The 25,653-nt window shown below is 44.2% G+C and overlaps 1 protein-coding gene across 1 annotated transcript in view; it reads left to right on the top strand.

Moving 5' to 3' along the window:
• The window catches only part of GPLD1 (glycosylphosphatidylinositol specific phospholipase D1), a 57,076-nt gene that overhangs the window by 24,715 nt on the left and 6,708 nt on the right, over window positions 1-25,653 (top strand). The window contains exons 11-22 of the mRNA XM_040249925.1: window positions 1,594-1,659; window positions 3,494-3,617; window positions 6,706-6,842; window positions 10,372-10,558; window positions 16,958-17,068; window positions 18,425-18,499; window positions 18,602-18,758; window positions 19,435-19,576; window positions 20,369-20,474; window positions 20,562-20,655; window positions 23,543-23,719; window positions 24,044-24,204. Coding sequence (XP_040105859.1) covers window positions 1,594-1,659; window positions 3,494-3,617; window positions 6,706-6,842; window positions 10,372-10,558; window positions 16,958-17,068; window positions 18,425-18,499; window positions 18,602-18,758; window positions 19,435-19,576; window positions 20,369-20,474; window positions 20,562-20,655; window positions 23,543-23,719; window positions 24,044-24,204 — 1,537 coding nt within the window. The remainder of the gene's footprint in view (window positions 1-1,593; window positions 1,660-3,493; window positions 3,618-6,705; window positions 6,843-10,371; window positions 10,559-16,957; window positions 17,069-18,424; window positions 18,500-18,601; window positions 18,759-19,434; window positions 19,577-20,368; window positions 20,475-20,561; window positions 20,656-23,542; window positions 23,720-24,043; window positions 24,205-25,653) is intronic.

Raw genomic sequence — 25,653 nt, 5'->3', positions numbered from 1 at the left:
TACATTTTGCCAAGTTCATGACCTGGGAGAAATGGCTCAGGTGGGAAGGAATCCACTTCACCAGCTGTGCAACATCTGTTTCTTTTGGGAGACCCTGTGCTGTGGGCTGGGGTGCCCACCTCCCCAAGCTCCACCAGTCGATACAGCCATCTTTTCCTCTCCACCCTGATTGAGCTCTCAAGGCTCCAGGATTTCAGAGGGCATTTCACTTAAGTCCCATACTCCAAAAAAAAGGCGGAAATGAAGGCATTTGTAAGGCACAGCCTTCTGTTGGAATCTGACATGCAGCCCCGATGGGAGAGCCTCTCAACCTCCAGCTCCTTTTCTGCTCTGCCCCAGCACACCCAGGATAAATGTCAACCAGAGACTCAGATGCAGACCAGGTAGACTGGTCTTGTCCCCAGTTCCAACTGCACCATTAGACATTGCGGCTCTCACAGGATCTGTTCATGGTCTGAGGGAGCCAAGGTTCTCTCAAAACCCATTTCCAACCACACCACTCAGGATGGAGCCCCTCCCATGCTGCTGAACTGGGCAGGGTAGGGCTGGGTCTGGATAGGGACCACTGGAGGCAGACCTCCTACAGGGAAAGGTCAGCTTAAGTATCAGCCAGTGGGGGAAAAGGGGAAAGAGGGTCTGTGGCAGCTCCTCTGTCCATGGGATTTTCCAGTCTTCCTCTCCCTCCGGATAGTCTTCATCCTGGAATAAACTCTTATGTAATCCCCACTCTCTTAGTGCGTCTGTTCAGTGTTAGGGAGAAAGTTCACGTCTTACATTCTATCAGAGCCCTTTTACTTGTAAAAAGGGAGACTTAGTTACCTACTTAATTATTGAACTTATAAATTTTTGTTTTTAATTTTTATTAAAGCAAAGGTTAGAGGTGCTACAGCTATTTTTATTTGTTTTTTTGGCTGTGCCCAGTGGCTTATGGTATCTTAGTTCCCCAACCAGAGATGGAACCTGGGCCCACAGCAATGAAAGTGCAGAGTCCTAGTCACTGGAATACCAGGGAATTTTATTTTTAAAATTAAAAAACAAAGTTATTTGGCTGCACTGGTCTTAGTTGTGGCACTCAGGATCTTTGATCATAGTTGCAGCATGTGGGATCTAGTTCCCCAACCAGGGATCGAACTCAGGCCCTCTGCACAGGGAGTGTGAAGTCTTAGCCAGGGAAATCCCCACCAGGCAATTTTAAATTTTAGCTTTGAAAGGAATGAGACTGAGAAATTATAACACCAAACATCGATGGGCAGAAGGTGACACAGTTGGGAGTGATTTTCTTTCAGTCTCTAACTCTGAGATGGTTCCTGTCAGCAGGGAGAACTCAGCAGATGGAATTGGGAGGGAAGGGGGAAGCTGAGTCTGGGGGTGACCAGGGGTTTGGGGTGGCCTGTGTTACCATGCTACCTACCACCTGCTTATCCACCCTGATCAAGTAGGACTCAGGCCCTTCACCAGTCCTGTCTGGCTAAGTCATAAACACCTCTACACTAAAACTGGGGAGATGGCTTGAAATGTGACACTGATTCTCAGAAAAATTCATGCTTGAAAAGAAGGTAGAAAAACACCTAACTCATTTGGCTATTTCCCTAGTAACTGCGACCTCCCTGAGAACCCTCTGTTCATCACATGTGGCGGTCAACAAAACAACACTCAGGGGTAAGTGGGTCCCCAAATGACTCACAGAAAAAGAGCATCTCACTCAGAGGGGTGCTCAGTAGACTCTGAAAGCATGGGCTTTGTAGACAGAGGTTCCAGCTCCGGGGCTGCCATTGTGTGATTTTTAAACAAGTTGCCTAATTATTTTTTGAGCTGCAGCTTCTTCTGGCAAACTGGAAAAATTACATATCCATACTCCCAGAGTTGTGGTATGTGCGTGAATGGATAGAAAGCAATTGCCACCTTAGTCGGGCTTCCGAGGTGGTGCCAGTGGTGAAGAACCTGCATGCCAGGGCGGGAGGTGCAGGAGACGTGGGTTTCAGCCCTGGATCAGGAAGATCCCTTGGAGAAGGAAATGGCAACCCACGCCAGTACTTTTGCCTGGGAAATCCCACGGACAGAAGAGGCTGATGGACTACAATCCATGGGGTTGCAAAAGAGTTGGACACAACTTAGTGACTAAACAAAACAGCAAACCACATTACTAAGTTGCTCACTAACTAGTAAATGATAGCTAATCATATTATTATCATCACCATTATTGCCATTACTCATAAACTCTGACCGTATTCTTCCCTGAAAAAGTAATCATCAATGATACTGGTGGGGAGAAGCCCTTTCAGTTAGTTTCTGAGGAAAAGAGCCGGAGGGTCTGATTTGTACTCTAAGAGGTGGTATTCCCTGCTGGAGTTGGGTACCAACCATTTATTCATGTATGTAATAACTATATTAATCCTATAAATATTATATTACTAATAAGATAGAACAAATTATAATATTTCCTCATCACCAGGAACTAGTTTAGGCGTGAACGAGACAGAAACAGCTTCTGCTCTCAGAGGATGGATGGCCTGGCAGGTGGCCAGAGGGTCACTGAACGAGAACTTGTCAGTACCCTTGAGTGTTAGGAAGGGCAAGCACTGGGCGCTCAGGTGGTAATTGCTTTCTATTCATTCATGCACATACCACAACTCTGGGAGTATGGATATGCAATGTACCACAGAGTGTCCTAACTCAGCCACAGGAGACTTCCTGTGAAGAGTTGATGCTTCAGTCAAGATATTTAAGGGTGAGCAAGTGTTAGATACTCAAAAAGAAAATCATTGCAATAAAAGATGCTAAGGAAAGAGTTCAGAGCTTCAAGAGAATTGAAAATGTGCAAAAAAGAGTTCAGGTAAGCCCACACTGTTTAAATTATTTGAATTAGGTAAGTTTCATTTTAATATAACTGAATGTCTTTAGGTTGGGTTTAAGAACTCTAGATTGTTGGGGTCCCTACACTGGCTGATATCTTAGGTTCTCTTTGTTCATCTGTGGCCCATCTGTAAGCATTTCTGAAACCTGCCTACCTTTGTAGGCATCTGATATGTAGACTTGTTAAAACATATGATTTAAAAATGTATTTTTATTGTATAATTAATTCTCCCATGTCTTTAAAGCAAAATCAGTCCACTTGCATACCAGTTTCCTGAATAGCTATGACCATTTCTGGGCCATTAATGTGAATATGTTGATTTAACTTCTGATTTTTTTTTTTAGTAATCTGGAAAGAATCCAAACTCATACACTTATAGAACTTTGAGGCTAATGAAAATATTTTTGTAAAGACTGGCTTTTTCAACCTTGGAAATGGGTCTATTAAAAGGTGTTGTGGAATATCCTATAGAAGTTTTTCTAAAAATTTCCTTTTTGTGTTGCTGTTCCTTAAACTTGCAGATGTTAAAATTTTATGAACTTTTAACCTGGGGTTAACTTGATTACATCTTCAATTCAGTTATTCCGGGTGAGTTGCTATTTCCTCAGTCTTAACTATTTCATTCCTCTCTCTTTCTAGCAGCTCAAAAGTACAGAAGAATGGTTTTCATAAAAATGTGACTGCAGCGCTAACTAAAACTATTGGAAAGCATATAAACTATACCAAAAGAGGAGTCTTCTTTAGTGTGGATTCCTGGACCATGGTAAGAATTTTCTGCTTTTAATGGAGAGGCGCATTGTGCTTCCTGTGATACTGTGTTTTATAGGATCACTGGCTGTTTGATTGTTCATTGAAAGTCACCTGGGCATGCGCCAGGCTTACAAGTATTCTTGGTCTTCAAGTCTGGTTTGTTCTGGAGACATCCTATGACGAAGGTCTGAACCTCAGTGGCCTTTGGAAAGCCCAGTGGAGCTCAAGGTGGCCCTTGGGTCACTCCTGCTCTCTCCTTAGTGCAAAATGTGTCAGCAGTATTGCAGGGTCATAGTGCTAAGCCCCACACCAAGGGAATACCACTGCCTATCAAGTTCCTCCATGAGATCATCTTAAGTGTCAGCCATTCTGCTTGGGGGGATAGAAGATGAAACGGAAATAGTCTCTGATGTTTAGAAAATTTTAGTCTAATGGGGTTATAAATACAAAACTAACCATTTCTAAGGAAGATGCAGCTAATACCATGGTTGTTGGGAGGAGAGACATAGCCTATCATATTAAAAAAAATTATGTAGCTGCCATCAGAGGTTTCATGCAAAAGCTGGAATCTGAGTTAGGCCTTGAATAGTATGTTTCATGCAGAAGCTGGAATCTGAGTTAGGTCTTGAATAGTAACCAACTAATAGTTTTTCGTCACTGAGCAAGTATTTCTGGTAATGGGTTAGGAAAGTTTCAGGATGTTTGGAAATTTGAGCGGTCTTATTTGCCTGGAACACAAGACAAGAAATCAAAGTACTTGCGAGAGTCGGGAAGGGAAGTCGGCGTCAGATTGTAGAGAAGGGTTTAAACGATTTTGTGACGTGGGTGAGGGTCCCAGTAGAGCCTGCTTCACGGTGTGCAGCCTGTGCAGTCAGGCAGAAGGTCCCCTTCGTCATGCTTAGAAGGGCCCCCTACTTGGTTTATTTATTCATTTTAAAGTTTTTAAATATTTGTTTATTTGGCTGCACTCGATCTTCATTGCAGCATGTGGGATCTAGTTCCCTGACCAGGGATTGAACTGATGCCCCCTGCACTGGGATCATGGAGTCTTAGCTACTGGACTACCACGGAAGCCCCTCCCCATATTTGGTTTAATGTTCTGCTGTTATTCCCTTAAGATGCTTACCTTTTTTAAATTTAAATTTTATTTTATATTGAAGTATAGTTGATTTACAATGTGGTGTTACTTTCAGGTGTATGGCTAAGTGATTTAGTTATGCATATATATATATATATATATATAGCCCTTCTTTTTAAAATTCTTTTCCTGTATAGAAAGTCTGTTAGTCCGTTTCTGTTTTGTAAATAAGTTCCCTGTATCATTTTTTGAAGATTCCACTTATGATATCATATGATATTTGTTTTTCTCTGATTTATTTCACTTTGTATGATAACCTCTAGGTCCATCCATCTGGCTGCAGATGACATTATATCGTTCTTTTTCATGGCTGAGTAGTATTGTGTGTGTGTGTGTGTGTGTGTGTGCAAATATATATGTACACACACACCACATCTTCTTTGTGTGTTCTTCTGTCGATGGACATTTAGGTTACTTCCATATCTCGGCTATTGTAAATAGTGCTGCAATGAACATTAGTGTGCATGTATTTTTCTGAATCCATGGTTTTTTCTGGATATTTGCCTAGGAGTGGGATTACTGGATCATATAATAAATCCATTTTTACTTTTCTGAGGAAACGCCATACTCGTCTCCATAGTGGTTGTATCAATTTTCATTCTCACCAGCAATGGAGGAAGGTCAAATTCTTAATAACTTTGAACAAGCAGCTCTGCATTTTCATTTTGCAATGAGTTCTGCAAATGATGTACCGAGACTTAGACCAGGAAGCTCTGTCCAAACACACATCATGCGTGCTGCAGTTATTTGTATCTGTCTCCTTCTTAAGAGAAGGACTTTACATTCCCAAGGCCTGGCATGATGCCTGGCGTGGTGATTTCTGAATGAAAGAGGAAGCCAGAAGTGGGCTTCAGGTGAGCAATCCGGGGGCGACCTGCCAGAGAGGTTAGACTGGAAAAACAGAAGGCTGAGTCCCTTCCTTCAGGGCCCTTCTAAGCTGTGTTTCTCTGGAGCCTGGGCGTCCAGGGCTGCCCCACGGCTCTGAGCTGAACCTGCTCTGGGGCAGCCGACAGTTCTCATTTGATCTTATGTCACCTGGGGTGGATTTCGAGTTGTGTTCCCTGAACTTGGATGGATCTAGTGCCTGACCAGTTTGCTTGGGGCCACTCTGGTCTGTGTTTGTGTGTCCGCAGTAACCACACTAAGAACAATTCAGCACCTAAGCTGGGGGGCTTGCTGTCCCCCCATTTCTCTGGCACACAGCTTCCAGCCCTCCACACGTGACCCCTCATGCCTTCCCAGCTTCTTGGGACTTGAAGCAAATCCAGCAGCCTCTCAATCTGAATATGGTTGGGAGGATTTCTGGCATCGTGGTGGCATTCCAGTTCATTTGTTTGCAGGGAGAAAAGGCAGATATATATACACAAATATATTTATAGTTCTAGATTTGAGTGGACTTACCTTCTAAAAACTTTTTATTTTTTAACAATTGTTTTGTTCAGTTACATTCTGCACATTAATAGACTATACTAACTTGGTTGGTTCAGGTTAATCTCAGGTTAAACTGACTCTTTCTTCTCGTGATGGTCCTGATCTTTAGGCTATAACTCCCATCCCTGAGCATATATTACGGGTGTGATTTCACTCTCCAAATTTCCAGTCTTAAGTCTCCTTTCAGGTTGATAGGAGTCAATAAGTTATTTTTCAGCACTTGTGAAAACTTGTTTCTTAGGACTTCCCTGGTGATCCAGTGGCTGGGACTCTGTGCTCCCAGGGGCCTGGGTTTGATCCCTAGTCAGGGGGCTGGGTCCCACATACCACAACTAAGAGTTCAGATGATGCAACTAAAAGACCCACGTGCTGCAATGAAGACTGAAGATCCTGCGTGCCCCAAGTGCAGCGAAGTAAATAGATATCTAACAAAAACTCAAAGTTATTTCTTAAAGTCTAATGCCTTTGACACGAAGCGGTAACTTTGTTGATTATGCTGTGTCTTTTTCTGTCTGTAATTATTTAATTTCAGGATTCCTTATCCTTCATGTACAAGTCTTTGGAGAGGAGCATACGTGAGATGTTTATTGGCAGCTCTCAGCCACTGACGCATGTTTCTAGCCCCTCAGCATCTTACTACTTGTCATTTCCCTACACAAGGCTTGGTTGGTAGGTATGAGTATATCTAATTCCTGAATATTTTCATCAGTATTGATTTCAAGCAGTCATTCACAAATGGTACCTGTTAACACTTCATTTTCCAATCAATTCATCGACAAAAACATGAATTTATTGCTTAATTTATGGTAAAGATAAAACTATCTCCTTAAAATTGGTCAAAAATGTTTTTTTTTGTTAAGCCTTGATTTAAAAAAAATATTATTTTTCAATTGAGGATAATTGCTTTACAGAATTTTGTTGTTTTCTGTCAAACCTCAATATGAATCAGCCTTAGGTATACATATGTCCCCTCCTTCTTGAACCTCCCTCCCATCTCCCTCCCCATCCCACCCCTCTAGGTTGATACACAGCCCCTGTTTGAGTTCCCTGAGACATATAGCAAATTCCCATTGGCTATCTATTTTATATATGTAATGTAAGTTTCCATGTTACTCTCTCTGTACTCTCTCTCCTCCTCTCTCCCTGTGTTCATAGGTCTGTTCTCTATGTCTGTTTCTCCATTGCTGCTCTGCAAATAAATTCTTCAGCACCATCTTTCTAGAGTCCGTATATATGTGTTACTATACGATATCTATCTTTCTCTTTCTGACTTACTTTACTCTGTATAATAGGCTCATTCTATCTAATATATAATAGGTTCATCCACCTCATTTGAACTGACTCAAATGCATCCTTTTTATGGCTGAGTAATATTCCATTGTGCATAGGTACCACAACTTCTTCATCCTTTCATCTGTCTGTGGACATCTAGGTTGCTTTCATGTTCTAGCTATTAAATAGTGCTGCAGTGAACATTGGGGTACATGTGTCTTTTTTCAGTGTTGGTTTCCTCAGGGTATATGCCTAAGAGTGGGATTACTGGGTCATATGATGGTTTTATTTCTAGTTTTTAAAGGAATCTCCATACCGTCTTCCTAGCGGCTGTATCAATTTACATTCCCAGCAACAGTGTAAGAGGGTTCCCTTTTCTCCACACCCTCTCCAGCCTTTACTGTTTGTAGACTTTTTGATGATTGCCATTCTGACCAAAAAATATGTTTAAATATAAGGAAGTTTGACTTTATTAAATAAACACAGCAAGAAACTATTACTTTATAGAATATTTTTAAAATTTCAGTGTTTTTTGGAGATAGATTATTACACATTTTGGGGCATCTAATGACATTAGGATAAAAGTAGGTGGCCCTTATACTATTATACAGGACTATTATAACTTCATAAGGCAAAAGCCTGGGACACCACAATAATAAAAATAATTTTAGGGATTCCTCTGATTTTTAAAGAACAACTGTTACCAGACTCAACTCAGGTTTCCATCACCTGCTGCACAGCAAAGTCAGTGTACTAACAGCAGGTTGTGGTGAAGGAAAGCACAGTGTTTATTGCAGGGCACCAAGCAAGGAAGATGGGGATATGCCTCAGGTCCACTCCAATTTGGTCTTTGAGTTAGAGTGTTTTAAAGGGGAAGACCAAGGAAGCTGGGATCAATGTCCTGTGACATTTCTTAATCATAATTTCAAGGGTTAGGATGTTTCTGGTTTGCAATTCTCCGGCCAGGTGGTCCATGGTTTGGGGATCTGTTAGCTTATCCTGCCCTGAAGAAACAAGCTGTGTTTGTAGGTTAATGATGACATCTACAATACCAATTACAATACATTAACAGTGTTATGGACAATAGTAGTTTCAGTCATCTTACTCCGGTTGATTAGTGCTCAGTTAGCACAGGAGGCAATGGCAACCCACTCCAGTCCTCTTGCCTGGAAAATCCCATGGACAGGAGAGCCTGGTAGGCTGCAGTCCATGGGGTCGCTAAGAGTTGGACACGACTGAGTGACTTCACTTTCACTTTTCACTTTCATGCATTGGAGTAGGAAATGGCAACCCACTCCAGTGTTCTTGCCTAGAGAATCCCAGGGATGGGGGAGCCTGGTGGGCTGCTGTCTATGGGGTCGCACAGAGTCGGACACAACTGAAGCGACTTAGCAGCAGCAGCAGCAGCAGCAGCAGCACAGGACTGAGGTCAGAGGGCACAAGAAAGGGAATAAAGGTTTGGATAGAGAGATTAATCATAAACTTGATAAGGGAGCTTTGTTTTAGGGGGATTCTGTTTCACAATCAAATAGCCCAAGGATGTAAAAGTGACTATTTTTTGGGGAGGTTTTTATAAAATGTCTTTTTAAAAATCACACTTTTAAAATACAAATAACATTGCAATTTCCTTGGAACAATAAATCAACAGCTCTTCCTGTTCAGGCTGCTAATGTACTCAGCTCCAGCACAAAGAATGGGGGGTGAGTGCTGTTTTTACTGGCTGTTCATTTGTGAATAATGAATGGCTCTTCTTGGCCGCCTTCCTGAAAATCTAAATGAGGGCCTTCTGCTGGGCTCCTTGCCACATGGAGAGGGGTGCAGCACAGAGCTCCTTCGTGGGGGCCATTACTGGCCAGGGTCCCACCTTGGGAATACAGACCAGCAGTGTCTCCATGGTGTGTGTCTGACCCCATCCACCAGGTGTCATACCCATTAGAAACTGCTCTTCTGTTTTTCCTCTGTTCTGCTGTTTCTTCTTCTTCTTCTTTTTTTTTTAAATTATTTTTGCCTGTGCTAGGTCTTCATAGGCTTTCTCTAGTTGCGGCAAGTGGGGGCTGCTCTTTGTTGTGGTGTGCGGGCTTCTCATTACGGTGCTTCTCTTGTTGCAGAGCAGGGGCTCTAGGCATGGGAGCTTCAGTACTTGCAGCACGCAGGCTTAGTATTTGTGGCGCACTGGCTTAGTTGCCCTGCGGCATATGGAATCTTCTGGGACCAGGGATCGAACTCATGTCCCCTGCATTGGCAGGTGGAGTCCTAAACACTGAATCACCAGCGCAGTCCCTGCTATTTACTCTTTCTGTGGCCATCAGAGCCAAAATAAATAAATGACTTGGTCATTCCAGCCCCAAATGAGACATTTGAACAATTGACTCAGTTTATCCCTCTCTTTAACCCGCAGGTCATAGACTCTTACTTAGAAACATCCACTAAGTCTCTAATTTTTTCCAATATAAGGCACTCTGTGTAGCTATGGTAGAAATAAAATGGTCTACTTACCACAGGCTTGTCTTTGATCAGGTGACAAACTGAGATGAATCGAGCCAATTGTAAAACAATCTGTAGCATTGGCTCAAGGAGGATTTCCTCTCTGTTCTCAGGTGGAGCCCGGAATTGTGCTTTGTCTGCTCTGGGTTTTGCATGTAGAACAAGAAGCTTTGTGAGGGTGCTTTTTGTGTGTTCAGGTTCTGTGGTCCAGAAATGCTCAGAGGCCTTGATTTGTTTAATTTCAGTTTTGTTTTTTCCCTCCGGAGAACAAGACTGAATCCCACAAACAATATAACCTCAGAGGTGAATATAACCTCTGAATATTTTTAGATGGAAAAACCAACGAGAGGAAGTTAAATTCTAAAATCTAGAGTGGAACAAGAGACAGTTCTGCCCAGAGCTCTCAGTAGACACTGCAGTGGGTTCCGTCTTCTTCTTACAGGGCGATGACTTCGGCTGATCTCAACCAGGATGGATACGGTGACCTGGTGGTGGGCGCCCCTGGCTACAGCCACCCAGGCCGCATTCACGTGGGGCGTGTGTACCTCATCTATGGCAATGACCTGGGCTTGCCCCCTGTCGACCTGGACCTGGACAAGGAGGCCCACGGGATCCTGGAGGGTTTCCAGGTGAGGCTGCATCTCACATTTTCCCTTTCAAAGTTGATAAGTCACTGCCTGCCTTTCCCGGGACACTCTCCAGGATAAATGTCCAATGGCGAAAATGATGATAGTAACAAACAGCCAGGGGCCTGCATCTGTGGAGTGACATTTATTTTGAAAAGCATAATCTCATTGTCTCTTTATCTTTTAGTGGTTTGCCCCACACCTTCCGAAACACCCATACTATTGAGTGCCTTTGAATAACCAATCAGGATGTGATGTCTTGATAATATGATAATACAAAACCTTGTTTTGTTTTGTTGGGGTGTTGCCAGGTGGATCCAGGGAATTTAAAGGTGGGCGTCAGCTTCTTTGGAAAAATACATATTTAATTACAGATATAGAGAGAGATTAGAAACGGATAGTGTAGTAGGAGAATTAGTGGAGAAAAGAGCCTGAATTCAGCCAGAGAAACGGGAGCAAGAAAGAAGCGACATGGTGGAATCAGTCTTTCTGGAAACTGATCCGATTTCTTTATTTTTGGGTTTGCTTATATACCTTTTGTTACACATAGGGATGAATACATAGGGGGTCTTAGGGATATTACATCATCTTCTGGCCATGAGTGAGACCTGCAGACATTCTATGATCCTTTCTTTCTGATAACCAAAAACCTTATTTCTTCCAAGGGTGTTTTTTCTTAAACCAGGCACCACCCTCCAGATAAAGTTGCATTCCTATAGGGTGAGGGTGTAGTGAGTTACATTCAAGAAAGGAATTTATTTAACCCAAGGTTAACAGGATTAATCTTAAAAGTTAATACTTATTTCTCCTATATGCTTAAAGGTTAATACTTATTTCCTATATGTTAGTTATATTCATTATACAGGCAGGGAATATGGAGATTTAGCAGCAAACATCAGCCCAACAAATGAAAATCCTTTTACCAATGCTCCCGTTAAGATCTATTTAGTCTTAAGATAGTGATAAAGTTACATTTTTACATAACAAGGACACAGTGATTTATAACAAAGCACAGTGATCTATTACAAAAGAGAAAATCCATTAACTCAAAAAGTCTAGTATTGCTAACATCAAAAACTACTATATTTCCTTTTCTATATTCCAAATACATTGATTAATATATTCCCAGGTGCCTAAGGATATGGAGGCCTGGCGGCAATCATTGACTCAACAATGAGAAAAGCCCTATGCTAATTAAGACTCTCAAAATACTCCAAAACTCTCTGTGCTATTTATGGTTGAGAGGTAGTAAACAATCATGTGGCAGGAGTATGGATAATCCTGTCACACAAGCTAGTCTGTCAGCAGAGAGGTTTGACCTGAGACATCCTTGTCCCACCCAGAGCAGGGAATTAGCAGCAATTATTGACACAACAAATGAAAAACCCTTCACCAATATAATTCCTAACCAACCCACTATACTAATAATTTCTAACTCCCCAAAAGAATTTGCCTTTAGTAAGTCTAAAACATCTCGTGCCTCTCAGATTGGGAGGCTGTAAACAATCACATGTGGCCAGATGAACCTATACAGGTGGGCTAGATAACCTTCAGAGGAGTCCGTAAGCTGAAACACTCTTGTCACGCCCAGGAATTTTTATTGCCTTGGAGCTGCACGTTTACTCCTTCTCCGAGAGAAATGGTTATGGGGGAGAGCCCCCCGTAAAGTCAAAGGCGTAGGTGAGAGCATAAAACAGACTCTGGTTTTGGGGTTAGATGCTCGGGAACAGGGGGTTTCCTGAGGCTTGATCACGCCTTTGCGTATGCCAAGCCTCCTTCCTCACGACCTTTGCCATGGGCGGAGTTCCTCACGCTGGCCCCCAACAGGGTGTTTTTTTTTAATATAAATATTTTTTATCTTGTAAGAATTTTATTTAAAAAATTAAAAAAAATTATTTTTGGCTGTGCTGGAGCTTCATTGCTGTGGATGGGCTTTCTCTAGTTGCAGTGAGCAGGGTCTACTCTCTAGTTGAGGTGTGTGGACTTCTTATTGTGGGGCTTCCCAGGCAGCTCAGTGGTAAAGAATCTGCCTGCCATTGCAGGAGACGTGGGCTTGATCCCTGGGTTGGGAAGATCCCCTGAAGGAGGAAGTGGCAACCCACTCCAGTATTCTTGCCTGGAAAATTCCATAGACAGAGGAGTCTTATGGGCTATAATCCATGCGGTTGCAAAAAGTCAGACACATGCATGCATCTCTTGTTGAAGAGCACGGGCTCTAGGGGGCACAAGCTTCAGTAGTCGTAGCACTCGGGCTTAGTTGCTTCACGGCATGTGGAATCTTCTGGGAGCAGAAATTGAACCCATGTCTCCTGTATTGGCAGGTGGATTCTTAACCACTGGACCACCAGGGACGTCCTCTGGGAAGAATTTTAGATCCACAGAGAAGTTGTAAAGACAGTCCAGAGAGTTCCCATGCACCCTTGACCCAGTTTCCCTTGTGTTAACATCTTACATAATTATGGCATTCTTGTCCAAATGAAGAGACCAACTCTGGTAAATTACTATTAACTCCAGACTTTGGTCGGATTTTATTCCTCTGTTTTAAGTGGTTATTCATTACCAGAAAAATCCCACAGCAACTGTACAGATGTTCCATATGAAGGCAGCTCGAGTTCCTCTTGGGAGCACTAGAGACCTGGAGGATTTTCCTCCTGGATGTCATTGGTATTCATCCTTACGTGAGGGATAAGTAAGGAGGGGCTGATTGAGCCCTGTTACCCACCACAGATGAGTGTGGGGGCTTTGGTGGCAAACTCCAAATATCAAGCATCAGGGGAGCTGGGGCTCAGACTTTTACTTGTCCCAGACACCCCACTAAACCTTTCATCGTGGAGTTAATGCTGTGAAAAAATAAGATGGTGTTCCTGAACATAGTTTAAATAATGAGAAATCCAGTGGTTTATAATCTAGTTTAAGCTCTGATAGGTCTTCCCTGGTGGCTCAGATGGTAAAGAGTCTGCCTGCAGTGTAGGAGACCCAGGTTCGATCCCTGGCTTGAGAGGATCCCCTGGAGAAGAAAACAGCAACCCACTCCAGTATTCTTGCTTGGAAAATCCCATGCATGGAAGAGCCTGGCAGGCTACAGTCCATGGGGTTGCAAAGAGTTGGACAGGACTGAGGGACTTCACTTTGGCTTTAAGCTCTGACGGAAGGAGCCCCTGAGTCCAAGAGGTGTTACTAAGTTGATGGCAGAGTACGTGATCACACAGTCCCAGAGGGACAGGGACAGCATTTTCTGGGCCCTTCTGACACCACATGGAAAAGTTCCAAAATAAATTAACCTATTCCTGTTACTTCTTTCTTCTTCACCAAGCCATTGCCCTGTCAGACTGTGGTGTAAAGTTTATACACCACGGTGTATAAACAGTGTATCCTTTAGGCTCCTGTAGACAAGGAGTAAGAGAGGCAGCAGCTTCCTGTGGATGGGAAACCCCATCCAGGATCCTTAGGGTGAGGAAGGAGGTAACTTCATGCCTTTGTCTCCCAGTGTCCTTAAGTAATGGGGAAGATGCCACATTACGGCGTGCACTAGAGATGGAAATCTTGTAGCCATCATTCTTGGTCTGAAGTTAACCTTTCTGGTCCTTATCTATAAAATGGAAGATTAGGATAGACATCTCAAATTCAGTTCAGTTGCTCAGTCATATCCGACTCTGCGACCCAGTGGACTACAGCACACCAGGCCTCCCTGTCCATCACCAACTCCTGGAGCTTGCTCCAACTCATGTCCATTGAGTTGGTGATGCCATCCAACAAATTTCTTCCTCTATTGTCCCCTTCTCCTCCTGCCTTCAATCTTTCCCAGCATCAGGGCCTTCCCCAATGAGTCTGTTTTTTGCATCAGGTGGCCAAAGTATTGGAGTTTCAATTTCAGCATCAGTCCTTCCAATGAATATTCAGGGTTGATTTCCTTTAGGATTGACTGGTTTGATCACCTTGCAATCCAAGAAACTTTCAAGCATCTTCCCCAACACCACAGTTAAAAGCATCAGTTTTTTGGCACTCAGCTTTCTTTATGGTCCAGCTCTCACATCCATACATGACTACTGGAAAAACCATAGCTTTGACTAAATGGACCTTTGTCAGCAAAGCAATGTCTCTGCTTATTAATATGCTGTCTAGGTTGGTTGTAGCTTTTCTTCCAAGGAGCAAGAGTCTTTTAATTTCATGGCTGCAGTCACCATCTGCAGTAATTTTGGAGCCCAAGAAAATAAAGTCTGTCATTGTTTCCATCTTTTTCCCCATCTATTTGCAGAAAGTGATGGGACCAGATGCCATGAGCTTAGTTGTTTGAATGTTGAGTTTTAAGCCAACTTTTTCACTCTTCTCTTTCATCAAGAGGCTCTTTAGTTCTTTGCTTTCTGCCATATGGGTGGTGTCATCTGCATATCTGAGGTTATTGATATTTCTCCTGGCAATCTTGATTCCAGCTTGTGCTTCATCCAGCCCAGCATTTCGCATTATGTATGTACTCTGCATGTAAGTTAAATAAGCAGGGTAACAATATACAGCCTTGACATACTCCTTTCCCAATTTGGAACCAGTCCATTTTTACATATCCAGTTCTAACTGTTGCATTTTGACCTGCATACAGATTTCTCAGGAGGCACGTAAGGTGGTCTGGTATTCCCATCTTTTTAAGAATTTTCCGGTTTGTTGTGATCCACACAGTCAAAGGCTTTGGCATAGTCAATAAAGCAGAAGTAAATGTTTTTCTGGAACTGTCTTGCTTTTTCTATGATCCAATGGATGTTGGCAATTTGATCTGTGGTTCCTCTGCCTTTGCTAAACCCAGCTTGAACATCTGGAAGTTCACAGTTCATATACTATTGAAGCTTTGCTTGGAGAATTTGAGCATTACTTTGCTAGTGTGTGAGATGAGTGCAATTGTGTGGTAGTTTGAACATTCTTTGGCATTGCCTTTCTTTGGGATTGGAATGAAAACTGGCCTCTTCCAGTCCTGTGGCCTGCGCTGAGTTTTCCAAATTTGCTGGCATATTGAGTGCAGCACTTTAATAGCATCATCTTTTAGAACTTGAAATAGCTCAGCTGTAATTCCATCAAGCATCTGCCTATTTTAGAATGCTATGCTTTTTCTTGGAATGAGTTACCCTGCAGGGGGGCTTGCTAGTAGAGGTGGTGTTGATGAAATGAACCTGTTTTCAGTTGGCAGAGGCCCCTACTTATGGGTCTCCAACCTGCCCCGGCTTGCTTGTATCTCCAGGCAATCTTTTCTTGTTTATCAAGTACCCACCCCACCTCCCCCGACCCAGTAGAAAGGGGCTGTGTTCTCAGATGCCATTGCACATCTGAGATTAACCAACAAATAAGAGATGTGGGTTCTGGGGTGTGTGTGTGATGTAGCAAGCATCATTTGTGCAAGACTTTTCATTGTTAGATAAGTTGTGAAAGGATAGGAGAACCTCATGAGTTACCTTTAGGTCTAGGCTGATTCCAGACAGAAGGAGATGGAAGATCTATAAAACCCACCTTGGAAGAAAATGATACCTGAATGGGCTGAGTTTTCCATCTGTAAACCATGAAATTAGGAGCTAATAATCCATGTAAAATGCTTGAACAGTGTCTACAGCAGAATCAATAGACCCTTCGGTAATGATGGAGATGCTTTAAAGCTGTGCTGCTCAGTATAGGAGCTACTAAGTGTTTTGGTTTCTGAACATTTGAATGTGGCCAGTGAAACTGAAAAATTGACTTAAGTAATTTAAATGTTATAGCCACATTTATCTAGTGACTATTGCACTGGTCAGTACAGCTCTAGAACATCTTGAATATTAGACAGACATTAGCTGCTGTTAAGTGATAATTGTCTTGGGTACTTTCCAAGAGGAGTCTAGTCCTTAATAAGGATACACAAGACCATTTTCTGAAAACCTAGAGCTTTTAAGGACCTACATTCTTTTTTAAAAAATTTTAATTGGAGGCTAATCACTTTACAATATTGTGGTGGTTTTGCCATATGTTCATATGAATCAGCCATGGGTGTACATGTGTTCCCCATCATCTCTCAGGGTCATCCCAGTGCACCAGCCCTGAGCACCCTGCCTCATGCCTTGAACCTGGACTGGCGATCTATTTCATATACGTTAATATACATGTTTCAATGCTATTCTCTCAAATCATCCTACCCTCGCCTTCTCCCACAGAGTCCAACAGTCTGTTCTTTACATCTGTGTCTCTTTTGGACCTACATTCCTCTCTCCAGCACCTTATCTTCCCCTTGAGGCAGACAGATGTGCCAGAAACATCCTTAGGGGGAGCTAGCCATCTGGAGGGTCATGGATGTGTTACGAGCGGGCTGCAGTCTGGTTCCTCAGTCCTGGGTGCTCGATGGGGTCCCCAGGGAGTGGCTCGGCCCAGGGGGAGTAACTGGTGTCTCCTCAGCCCTCAGGTCGGTTTGGCTCGGCTGTGGCTGTGCTGGACTTTAACGTGGACGGCGTGCCTGACCTGGCGGTGGGAGCCCCCTCGGTGGGCTCCGAGAAGCTCACCTACACAGTAAGGAGGCTGGTGGGGGTGGGGGTAGTGGGGGTGGAGGCTGGTGCCCATGGAGCCTCCAGAGAGAAGCAGGCAGAAGGGGTGCCAGGCAGTGTTTGTGGGGAGATGATCCCGGCCCTCCATTCAGATCCTTGTTGTGACCTCAGGTTACCTGGCAGATCCTGCTCCTGCCTCCCTGGCCTCGGTTTGGCTTCACGGGTGGGATTTCCCAATTCCGCCAAGTCCTGCATTCTCCTTCCCTCCTTTCCTCCCCCGGGGATGTTGAGAGATGGTGAGGGGAGGCAGAAATTCCAGCTAATCCACAGCTTCCTGTCATGGGGCAGGGAAGTGAGTCCCTGGATCCTTCCCCCCCAGGCACGGAACCCAGCACATTCCCTCTCTTTCTCCCTGAGAGCAGTGCTCCTGGGTCCTGGCCCACAGGGCTCTCCTCCCCACAGTCCGCACCGTAGCCGAGCATCGTGAGTGGCTGTGGAGTCAGAGGCCCTTCATCACCCTCTCCCGCCGGGTTCACCTCTTCCCCTCTCTCGTCAACTCTTGAGTCTTGGGAACAATTTGTCACCCAGACCCATCGGGCGCCCTCGTGTTAGGACCCACGCTCATCCAGTTCCTTCTACCTGGAAAACCCCTTTTCCATGTTTTTTTCCCTGTAGCGGGTAGCGCATCACTTCTTGGAGGGAGTGTGGTCTAAACCTTGCTTCAGGGGGCTCTGTCGTCCTGTGCTCACTGCCCCTTTGTAGCTCCTCTCTCTGCAGTATCACAGTTGCCCCTTGGCCAGCTTTCGGGGAGGGTAGAGGTTGGTCTTCTCCATCACTGTGTACTCAGTCCTCAGCTCACCGTGGAAAGGAAGTGATTCTAGAAGGAGGAGGGATGGAGAGAGGCAAGTTGTAAGATGGGAACAGGTTCATCACACAGTAACAGCACGGCCTGTGTCCCAGGGCAAGTGAGTGGTACTGATAAGGTGCACTGGTGTTGAGAGAAGTAATGGGCTGGGTTGGGGTGGTGGGGATTCGTGGAAGAGCCAGAAACTGAGCCGGGCTTTGAAAGGGTCGTGGGCAGTTGAGTAGCTCATTCTGCAAATATGTTGAACAATTATGGATGGCAGACCCAGAGCAAGATGCGGGGGAGACCGTGATGAAAATGACAGTTTCTGCTTTGGGGTGACTCTTAACAATCTGATGGAAGAGGCTGATGCAATGGACTGGACGCTGACTTCAGTCAGTAACCGAGCTCCTGACCCTACAGGGTTCTGCTGGTGATTTATTTCATCATCAGTCATCTTTATCTTGCTCTTATTTAAGATTCCCAGGTCTCACGATCGCGAGTCTCACGATCGTGCTGTGGTTTGTGCTTGTCTAGGGTGCAGTGTACGTCTACTTCGGGTCCAAACAAGGACAACTATCTTCTTCCCCCAACGTCACCATCTCTTGCCAGGTATGTTGACCACCTTCACCAGGTACAGAAAATGAGAGCTCACCACATCCTAATTGCCTCAAGGCTGAGTTAAAGGTGGTTGGGTTCCCGTTTTCTCTTCAGGATACCTACTGTAACTTGGGCTGGACCCTCCTGGCGGCAGATGTGAATGCAGATAGTGAACCGGACCTGGTGATTGGCTCCCCTTTTGCTCCAGGTGGAGGGAAACAGAAGGGAATTGTGGCTGCATTTTACTCTGGCTCCAGTTACAGTAACCAAGGTAGTGCTTGCTGGGGTGGGGGGTGGGGTGCGGTGGGTGGAGACCCCCACTGCTCTAGTCTGTGGTGCCTTCTCTTGCATAGGGGTTTTGGTCCTATTTTCCTTGTTGGGTGTGGTTTCACCTGAATTCTCTAACATTCTTACTCTTCCAGATGTTCCAGCAAGTGATGTGGACAGATTTACTGACTATACAGAAGGATCCAGTGTGTCGACCTGGATCCAAAGTTGGGGGAGGAGGGTGGCCAGTAGTTACCCTCATAGTGTCTCAATGGAAGAGTGAAAACACTCAAGCATCCCAGTGATGCTCCAGCTGTCCAACAGGCCTTTTTTTGGGGGGTGGGGTGCACGCAGTTTGTGGAATCCTCAGCCAGGGATTGAACCCAGATGCTTGGCAGTGAGAACACAGCATCCTGACCACTGGACTGCCAAGAAAATTCCCAACAGGTCCTCCTTTTAAACAGCACCCTTCACTCCACAGAGGCTAGCTCTAGAAATGTATTTTAATGTATTTTTTTGTATGAAGCATGAGTCCCATTTCTGATGCTGGGGCGCTGACATAAGAGTTGTGGCCAAAACAGCCCAATGAACCCATTTCTCATTATCCTACACAAAGGGCCACTCTTGCCATTCCTGCAGTCTTTCCATGTAAAGTAGAAGGCACTGCTTGTCTTGTGCAGAAAAGCTGAATGTGGAGGCTGCCAACTGGATGGTGAGAGGCGAGGAGGACTTTGCTTGGTTGGGGTACTCCCTTCACGGTGTCAGTATCAACAACAGGACTTTGCTCCTGGCTGGAAGCCCGACCTGGAAGAACACCAGTAGGTGAGCCCTGATGTGGGGTGCAGGGACCAGTGACACAAGGGCTGGGTGCCTGAAGCCTGGGGAGCCCACTGAATGTGGGGTTCACAGGAAGTGGCTCTGAAATTCCTACCCTTCAAGGAAAAGCAAAGACTCTGGGTCAAGTTGCAAATGTTCCTTTTTAGAAGTTTGAGAGAGAGCGAGCTGTATTAGTTTGCTAGGGTTGTCTGGGTGGCTTAAGCAGCAGGAATCGATGATCTCACAGTTTTGGAGGTTAGAGATCTGAGATCAAGGTGTCAGCGGGTTGCTATCTTCCAGGGTGCCTCTCTGTCACTTACAACCACCTTCTCCCTGCGTCTCATGCAGCCTCTTTTCTGTGCTGTGCATTGATCCCTGGTGTGTCTCCCTCTTCTTATGAGGATGCTAGTCATATTGGATCGGGGCCCCACCACGATGACCTCATTTAGCGTAATTAATTATCTCTTTAAAGACCCTGTCTCCAAATGCTATCACATTCTGAGGTACTGGTGGTTAGGATTTGAACATACGAATTTTGGGGGACACAATCCAGCCCATAAGAGGAGGTACCCCTCATTTTGTCAGTTGGGAAGTAGAATGTGAACCTCTTAACCCGGAGAGCCTTGATATTGGGGTTCATTCTGAAAGCTCCGCCACACCGATGACAAGGACCAGCAGCATGGGGTGGAGGGGGGCGCTGTGAGTGGGAAGATGTGGGTCATCTTTCCTTGGACCTGAGCACCTGCCCAGCGCGGTACCCTGTGTCCCAGGACCTAAGCCCAGTGTGCTTGCTTCCAGTCAGGGCCACTTGTTCCGCACTCGCGATGAGAAACAGAGCCCTGGACGGGTGGACGGCTATTTCCCGCCAAACTGTCAAAGCTGGTTTACCATTTCTGGAGACGAGGTATGGTGGCCCCGTCCCTCCCCAGGGAAGTGGACACCACAGAGAAAGTTTCTCAGCTGTACTGTAGTGACTTACTGCGTTTCACAGGCAATGGGGAAACTGGGTACCTCCCTGTCTAGTGGCCACGTGATGCTGAACGGGACCCGGACCCAAGTGCTGCTGGTGGGGGCCCCAACTCAAGGTAGGTCACCCGCCATGAAACTTCACTGTTTCATGAATAGCTGTGTCACTCCTTGACCGTGTCATATGGAGGGAAAGTTATGAGACCTGGAGGCAGACAGACCTGAGTTTGAATATTTATTTTTCTCATTAATAGCAACCTGGGTTACCTTGGGGGACGTTACTTTTAAATTCCCTGAACGCAAAATACAGCTTACAGTATCCACATTCAGAGATCTGTTGAAAATCACACATGAAAGTAACTTGGTGTGTTTTTAAAACTCCTATCCCACTGAGCTTGGAGACATAGCAAATTTTATAAACCAGTTCACTGGGAACAGGTCCACTTTGAGAGTTTATGTTAATAAAACTATTTTGTTTACTTTATGGGAAAGTTAAAAACAAAACAAACTAGCAAAAAAATGATTCTCTCCAAGAGTATAAAAGTGGATTATGCTTATTGTAGAAATTTGTGAAAATATAAGGAAATATATTTTCACACCTAATATTATGTCTTGAGCATTTTCTTATATTAAGTATTCTACAAACATGATTTTTGATAACTATCACTTTTTTTTTTGCATATGTGCATGCCAGTGTTTACTGTCAGATGGCCCAGTCTTAAGGCTTTTAATACATATTATCAAATGATTTTTCAGAAAGATTTTTGTTTCATACAATGTATTTGAATAATAAGCAGAAGTGAATTGGGCAAAGGAATGGTTAAATGCTTCAATGCACAAGTTAAGTCAGCAACTTGTTATAAAGCTGTGTCCTAACTCTACAATATTTTTTTGTTTTTTGTTTTTTTTTTTGGTTACAGAGTCTAGGTAGTGTAACTCTTGGTTACAGAGTCTAGTTAAACTCCTGCAACACACATTACTAATTTTGTCTCACCATTGTTGGTGTCAGAGTGCTGTGAATTAGAGCATCCCAAATTTTCTTAGTCTTGGCCCCTTTACTGCCTTAGTAATTTTCTCTGTTATAAAATACTGTATAAAACGTAAAACAGAGAGGTTAATTATATATATCATGATATATGTGATATATAAATGATGCTTTTTGAGACAGTTATATAAATTCACCTGCAGCTGTAAAAAATAATAGGTCACGTTACATTTTATCCAGTTTTCCCCAATGGCATCTTGCAAACCATACCCAGTGTCACAACCGTGTTATCAATATAGATATAATCCACAAACCTTGTTCAGATGTTACTCTTTTTACTTGTATTTTGCCATGTAATTTGAGGGGTCCAGGGAAAATAAAAACCTGTTAAATTATCCAGAATTGCAGGTCAGTCATGGGGTCGCAGAGTCGGACATCACTGAGCAACTGAACTGAACTGAACAGAGCCTAAAGCCACGCACAGGGCCTTTCTCAGCACGGGGCCCTGTGTGACTGAACAGGTTGCACACTGTGTGTTTCTGTCCTAACGGCTCCTTTGGGGCACTGTGCCACTTCCCAAACCCTGGCATCGGATCATCCTCCTTTTGACCCGCACTGCTTTTCCAGTGGTGCCTGCATTTTATCATAACAACCCCTGTTACGATAAAACTCCAATTTTGCAAAGATATGACATCATTGAAAGGACTGTAGGGATCTGGTGTTGAAACTGTGACCTCCCCCAGCAGGTGGGTCATGTGGCATCAGACAGATGTCACTGTCTTACCGGCAAAAATTAAAGGCAATTGCAGTATACCTATGCTGCTGCTGCTGCTGCTGCTGCTAAGTCACTTCAGTCGTGTCCGACTCTGTGCGACCCCATAGATGGCAGCCCACCAGGCTCCCCCATCCCTGGGATTCTCCAGGCAAGAACACTGGAGTGGGTTGCCATTTCCCTCTCCAATGTATGAAAGTGAAGTCACTCAGTCGTGTCCGACTGTTAGTGACCCTGTGGACTGCAGCCTTCTAGGCTCCTCCGTCCATGGGATTTTCCAGGCAAGAGTGCTGGGGTGCCATTGCCTTCTCCGGTATACCCATGAGTTCACCGAAATGTTTCAGTGTAGAGTTGGGGAATCACAGCTCTATGGACAGATTTGAGTGAAACGTGAAAAATCCGACCTACTTGCAGGGCGAGTTCAAGTAAACGAATAATTAGAGTTAGGCCTATCCACCTCACTCTCTCTCCTCAGCCTCTGGCTCAGCAGGATCTCTGGGTCCGACCGTGGCCACAACACACAGCCGTTTAAATATTCAGTGGAGATTTTACAGTACTCATTAAAAGCTACAAAGTATTTGTGGTATGAAAAAGAATACTCGATGGCAAGGTGAAGGTGAGACTGGGAACTCACACATTGCTGGTGAAATGTAAACTGATGTACTTTTTCTAGTAAGAGGTTAGGCAAAACGGCAAGAGCCTTAAAAATCCAATGCTAGATGGATCCCTTCTAAAAAATCTGTTCTCAGAAAATTAAATTTTAATAAAGGGGGAAGGATCATAGTAATTCATAAATATTATTTATCATAGTATTAATTATAAAATCAAAATGTTGTAAAAGGAGTTTTGTAATCTGCAAAAAACCCCATTAAAATGTGTATGTATGTATGCTGTTGCTAAGTCACTTCAGTCGTGTCCGACTCTGTGCCACCCCATAGACGGCAGCCCACCAGGCTCCCCCGTCCCTGGGATTCTCCAGGCAAGAACACTGGAGTGGGTTGCCATTTCCTTCTCCAAGGAAATGTATGTATGTATATGTACGTATATATCACTCTCCAGAAACAAATATATGCATTATATACATTTTCTTCTTCATACTCTTTTTGGGTGTTTTCCACACCTTTTGCAATGATCATCTATAAAGTCTTGGCATTCACAAATCTGACATAGTTTCGCCTGTGTCCCTGCAAGCCTGTGTCCTCGCTTCGTTCTTGTGATGGTGGCAGCTCCTGTTCGTGGTGTATTTCAGATGTCGTGTCTAAGGTATCATTCCTGACCATGACCCTGCACCAAGGTGGGAGCACTCAGATGTATGAACTGACACCTGACTCGCAGCCTTCTCTGCTCAGCACCTTCAGTGGAAACCGCCGCTTCTCCCGATTTGGTGGCGTTCTGCACTTGAGTGACTTGGATAACGATGGCTTAGGTAGGAAAGGAACGGTGGCTCTGGCCAAGAAGATGGGTCCCCCTGATAGGATGACCCCTGTTCTAGCCTCATAATGAATCAAGACCAGAACCGGGTGTACAAGAGTGAGTTGTGCTTCTGGAACATGGTGACCTGAGAGCCGCCCACATCAATAATGAAACAGGAAACAAAAGCCTCTGACTGCGCTGGAAAGAAATCAGTGTAGACCAGTGAAGGATGCATTATCATTAGTGGGAGGCTGGGGGAGGATCCAGCAGCGGAACAATGGAAAGGATGACAGCAAGGAGTAAGACACTTCCTTCTGCTGGTTTTCATTGTTCACAGATGAAATCATCATAGGAGCCCCGCTGAGGATCACAGATGCAACTGCGGGACTGATGGGGGGAGAGGATGGCCGTGTTTATGTGTATAATGGCAAACAGATCGCCGTGGGTGACGTGACAGGCAAATGCAAATCATGGGTAACTCCATGTCCAGAAGAAAAGGTAAGTGTTGTACGCACTTCCACACCAAACTGGGAAAGGACGGCTCCTTGCAGATGCCTTGGTAAACTATGTCCACTCTAGAACTCTTCAGTTTCTTCTTGGACTCAGATGACCTGACCCATACCTTAGGTCAGAACACAATCACTTGCTTGAAAGCGGCCTGCTTTCCTGCAGTTCTGCAGTGTTTGCCCGCATAGCTGGAGTTCAGCTGGATGTGGTGTCATGCCGGCTCCTGGTTAGGAGCCCACAGCAGAAAACAGGCCATTGCCATTGCAGTTTCATGAAGACTCCAGCTCTTTTTATTTCATCTTTCATTGCTTAAGTCCCTGGATCTAAAACACTTGGCTGTTATTTTAAACTTAAAATTTAATTTTCAAATTGGAAAAAAGAAAGTTTATTGTAAAACTATTAGATCACCATCTCCCGGAGCTCACTCAGACTCATGTCCATTGAGTCAGTGATGCCATCCAGCCATCTCATCCTCTGTCGTCCCCTTCTCCTCCTGCCCACAATCCCTCCCAGCATCAGAGTCTTTTCCAATGAGTCAACTCTTCACATGAGGTGGCCAAAGTACTGGAGTTTCAGCTTTAGCATCATTCCTTCCAAAGAAATCCCAGGGTTGATTTACTACCATTTATTGTGCATTTACTCTCTGCCTGAGCTTCCCAGGTGGCGGTAGTGGTAAAGAATTTGCCTGCAGGAGACGTGGGTTTGATCCCTGGATCAGAAAGATCCCCCTGGGGGAGGACGTGGCAACCCACTCCAGTATTCTTGCCTGGAGAATCCCATGGACTGGCAGGCTGCAGTCCAAGAATTGGACAGGACTGAAAGTGGCAAAGGATTGGACAGGACTGAAGCGACTTAGCATACGTACTTTGTGCCTAGCACTTTATATAAACATAAAATATAATTCACATCAAAGTTATTAACTTGCTATTCTGTTCATTATAAAGAAACTGAAGATCAGAGAAGGAAGTTGTTACAGGTCACACTGCTAGGAAATGGTAGAACAGGGACTTGAACCAAGAGCTGGTTCTGAAGCACACCCTTAAACCATTACAGTGTGTCTGTGTGTATATATTAATGGCTGTGATCCTATTGTACATGATTTTGTATACAATTTTATAACTTTATCTCGTTTTACCTATCAATGTACTAAGTTTTCCATGCTTTCTATATTCTTATACAATATATCTACCAGATACCTAGCAGTTTATCTGTAGAAAAACCGTTTAAGTGACTACTGTTAGTCTCAAATTTTTGCTACTATAGTAAGATAAATATTCACATAAACATATTTATACCTCTTATTTTTCTGAGCTAAATTCCTGTAAGCAGAATTTCTGGTGCCAAAGGGCTTCTCTAAGATGTAGAAATTTGAGTATAATTAAAATTGGTTAAAGAAAAAATCCATGAACAGCAGTAACATTAACAGTCTCCCTTTCTTAT

Source organism: Oryx dammah, unplaced genomic scaffold, assembly GCF_014754425.2.
Source record: "Oryx dammah isolate SB20612 unplaced genomic scaffold, SCBI_Odam_1.1 HiC_scaffold_11, whole genome shotgun sequence".
Classification (NCBI taxonomy): Eukaryota; Metazoa; Chordata; class Mammalia; order Artiodactyla; family Bovidae; genus Oryx; species Oryx dammah.
Note: the sequence above shows the minus strand (reverse complement) of the source record. Positions and strands in the feature narration are given on the sequence as shown.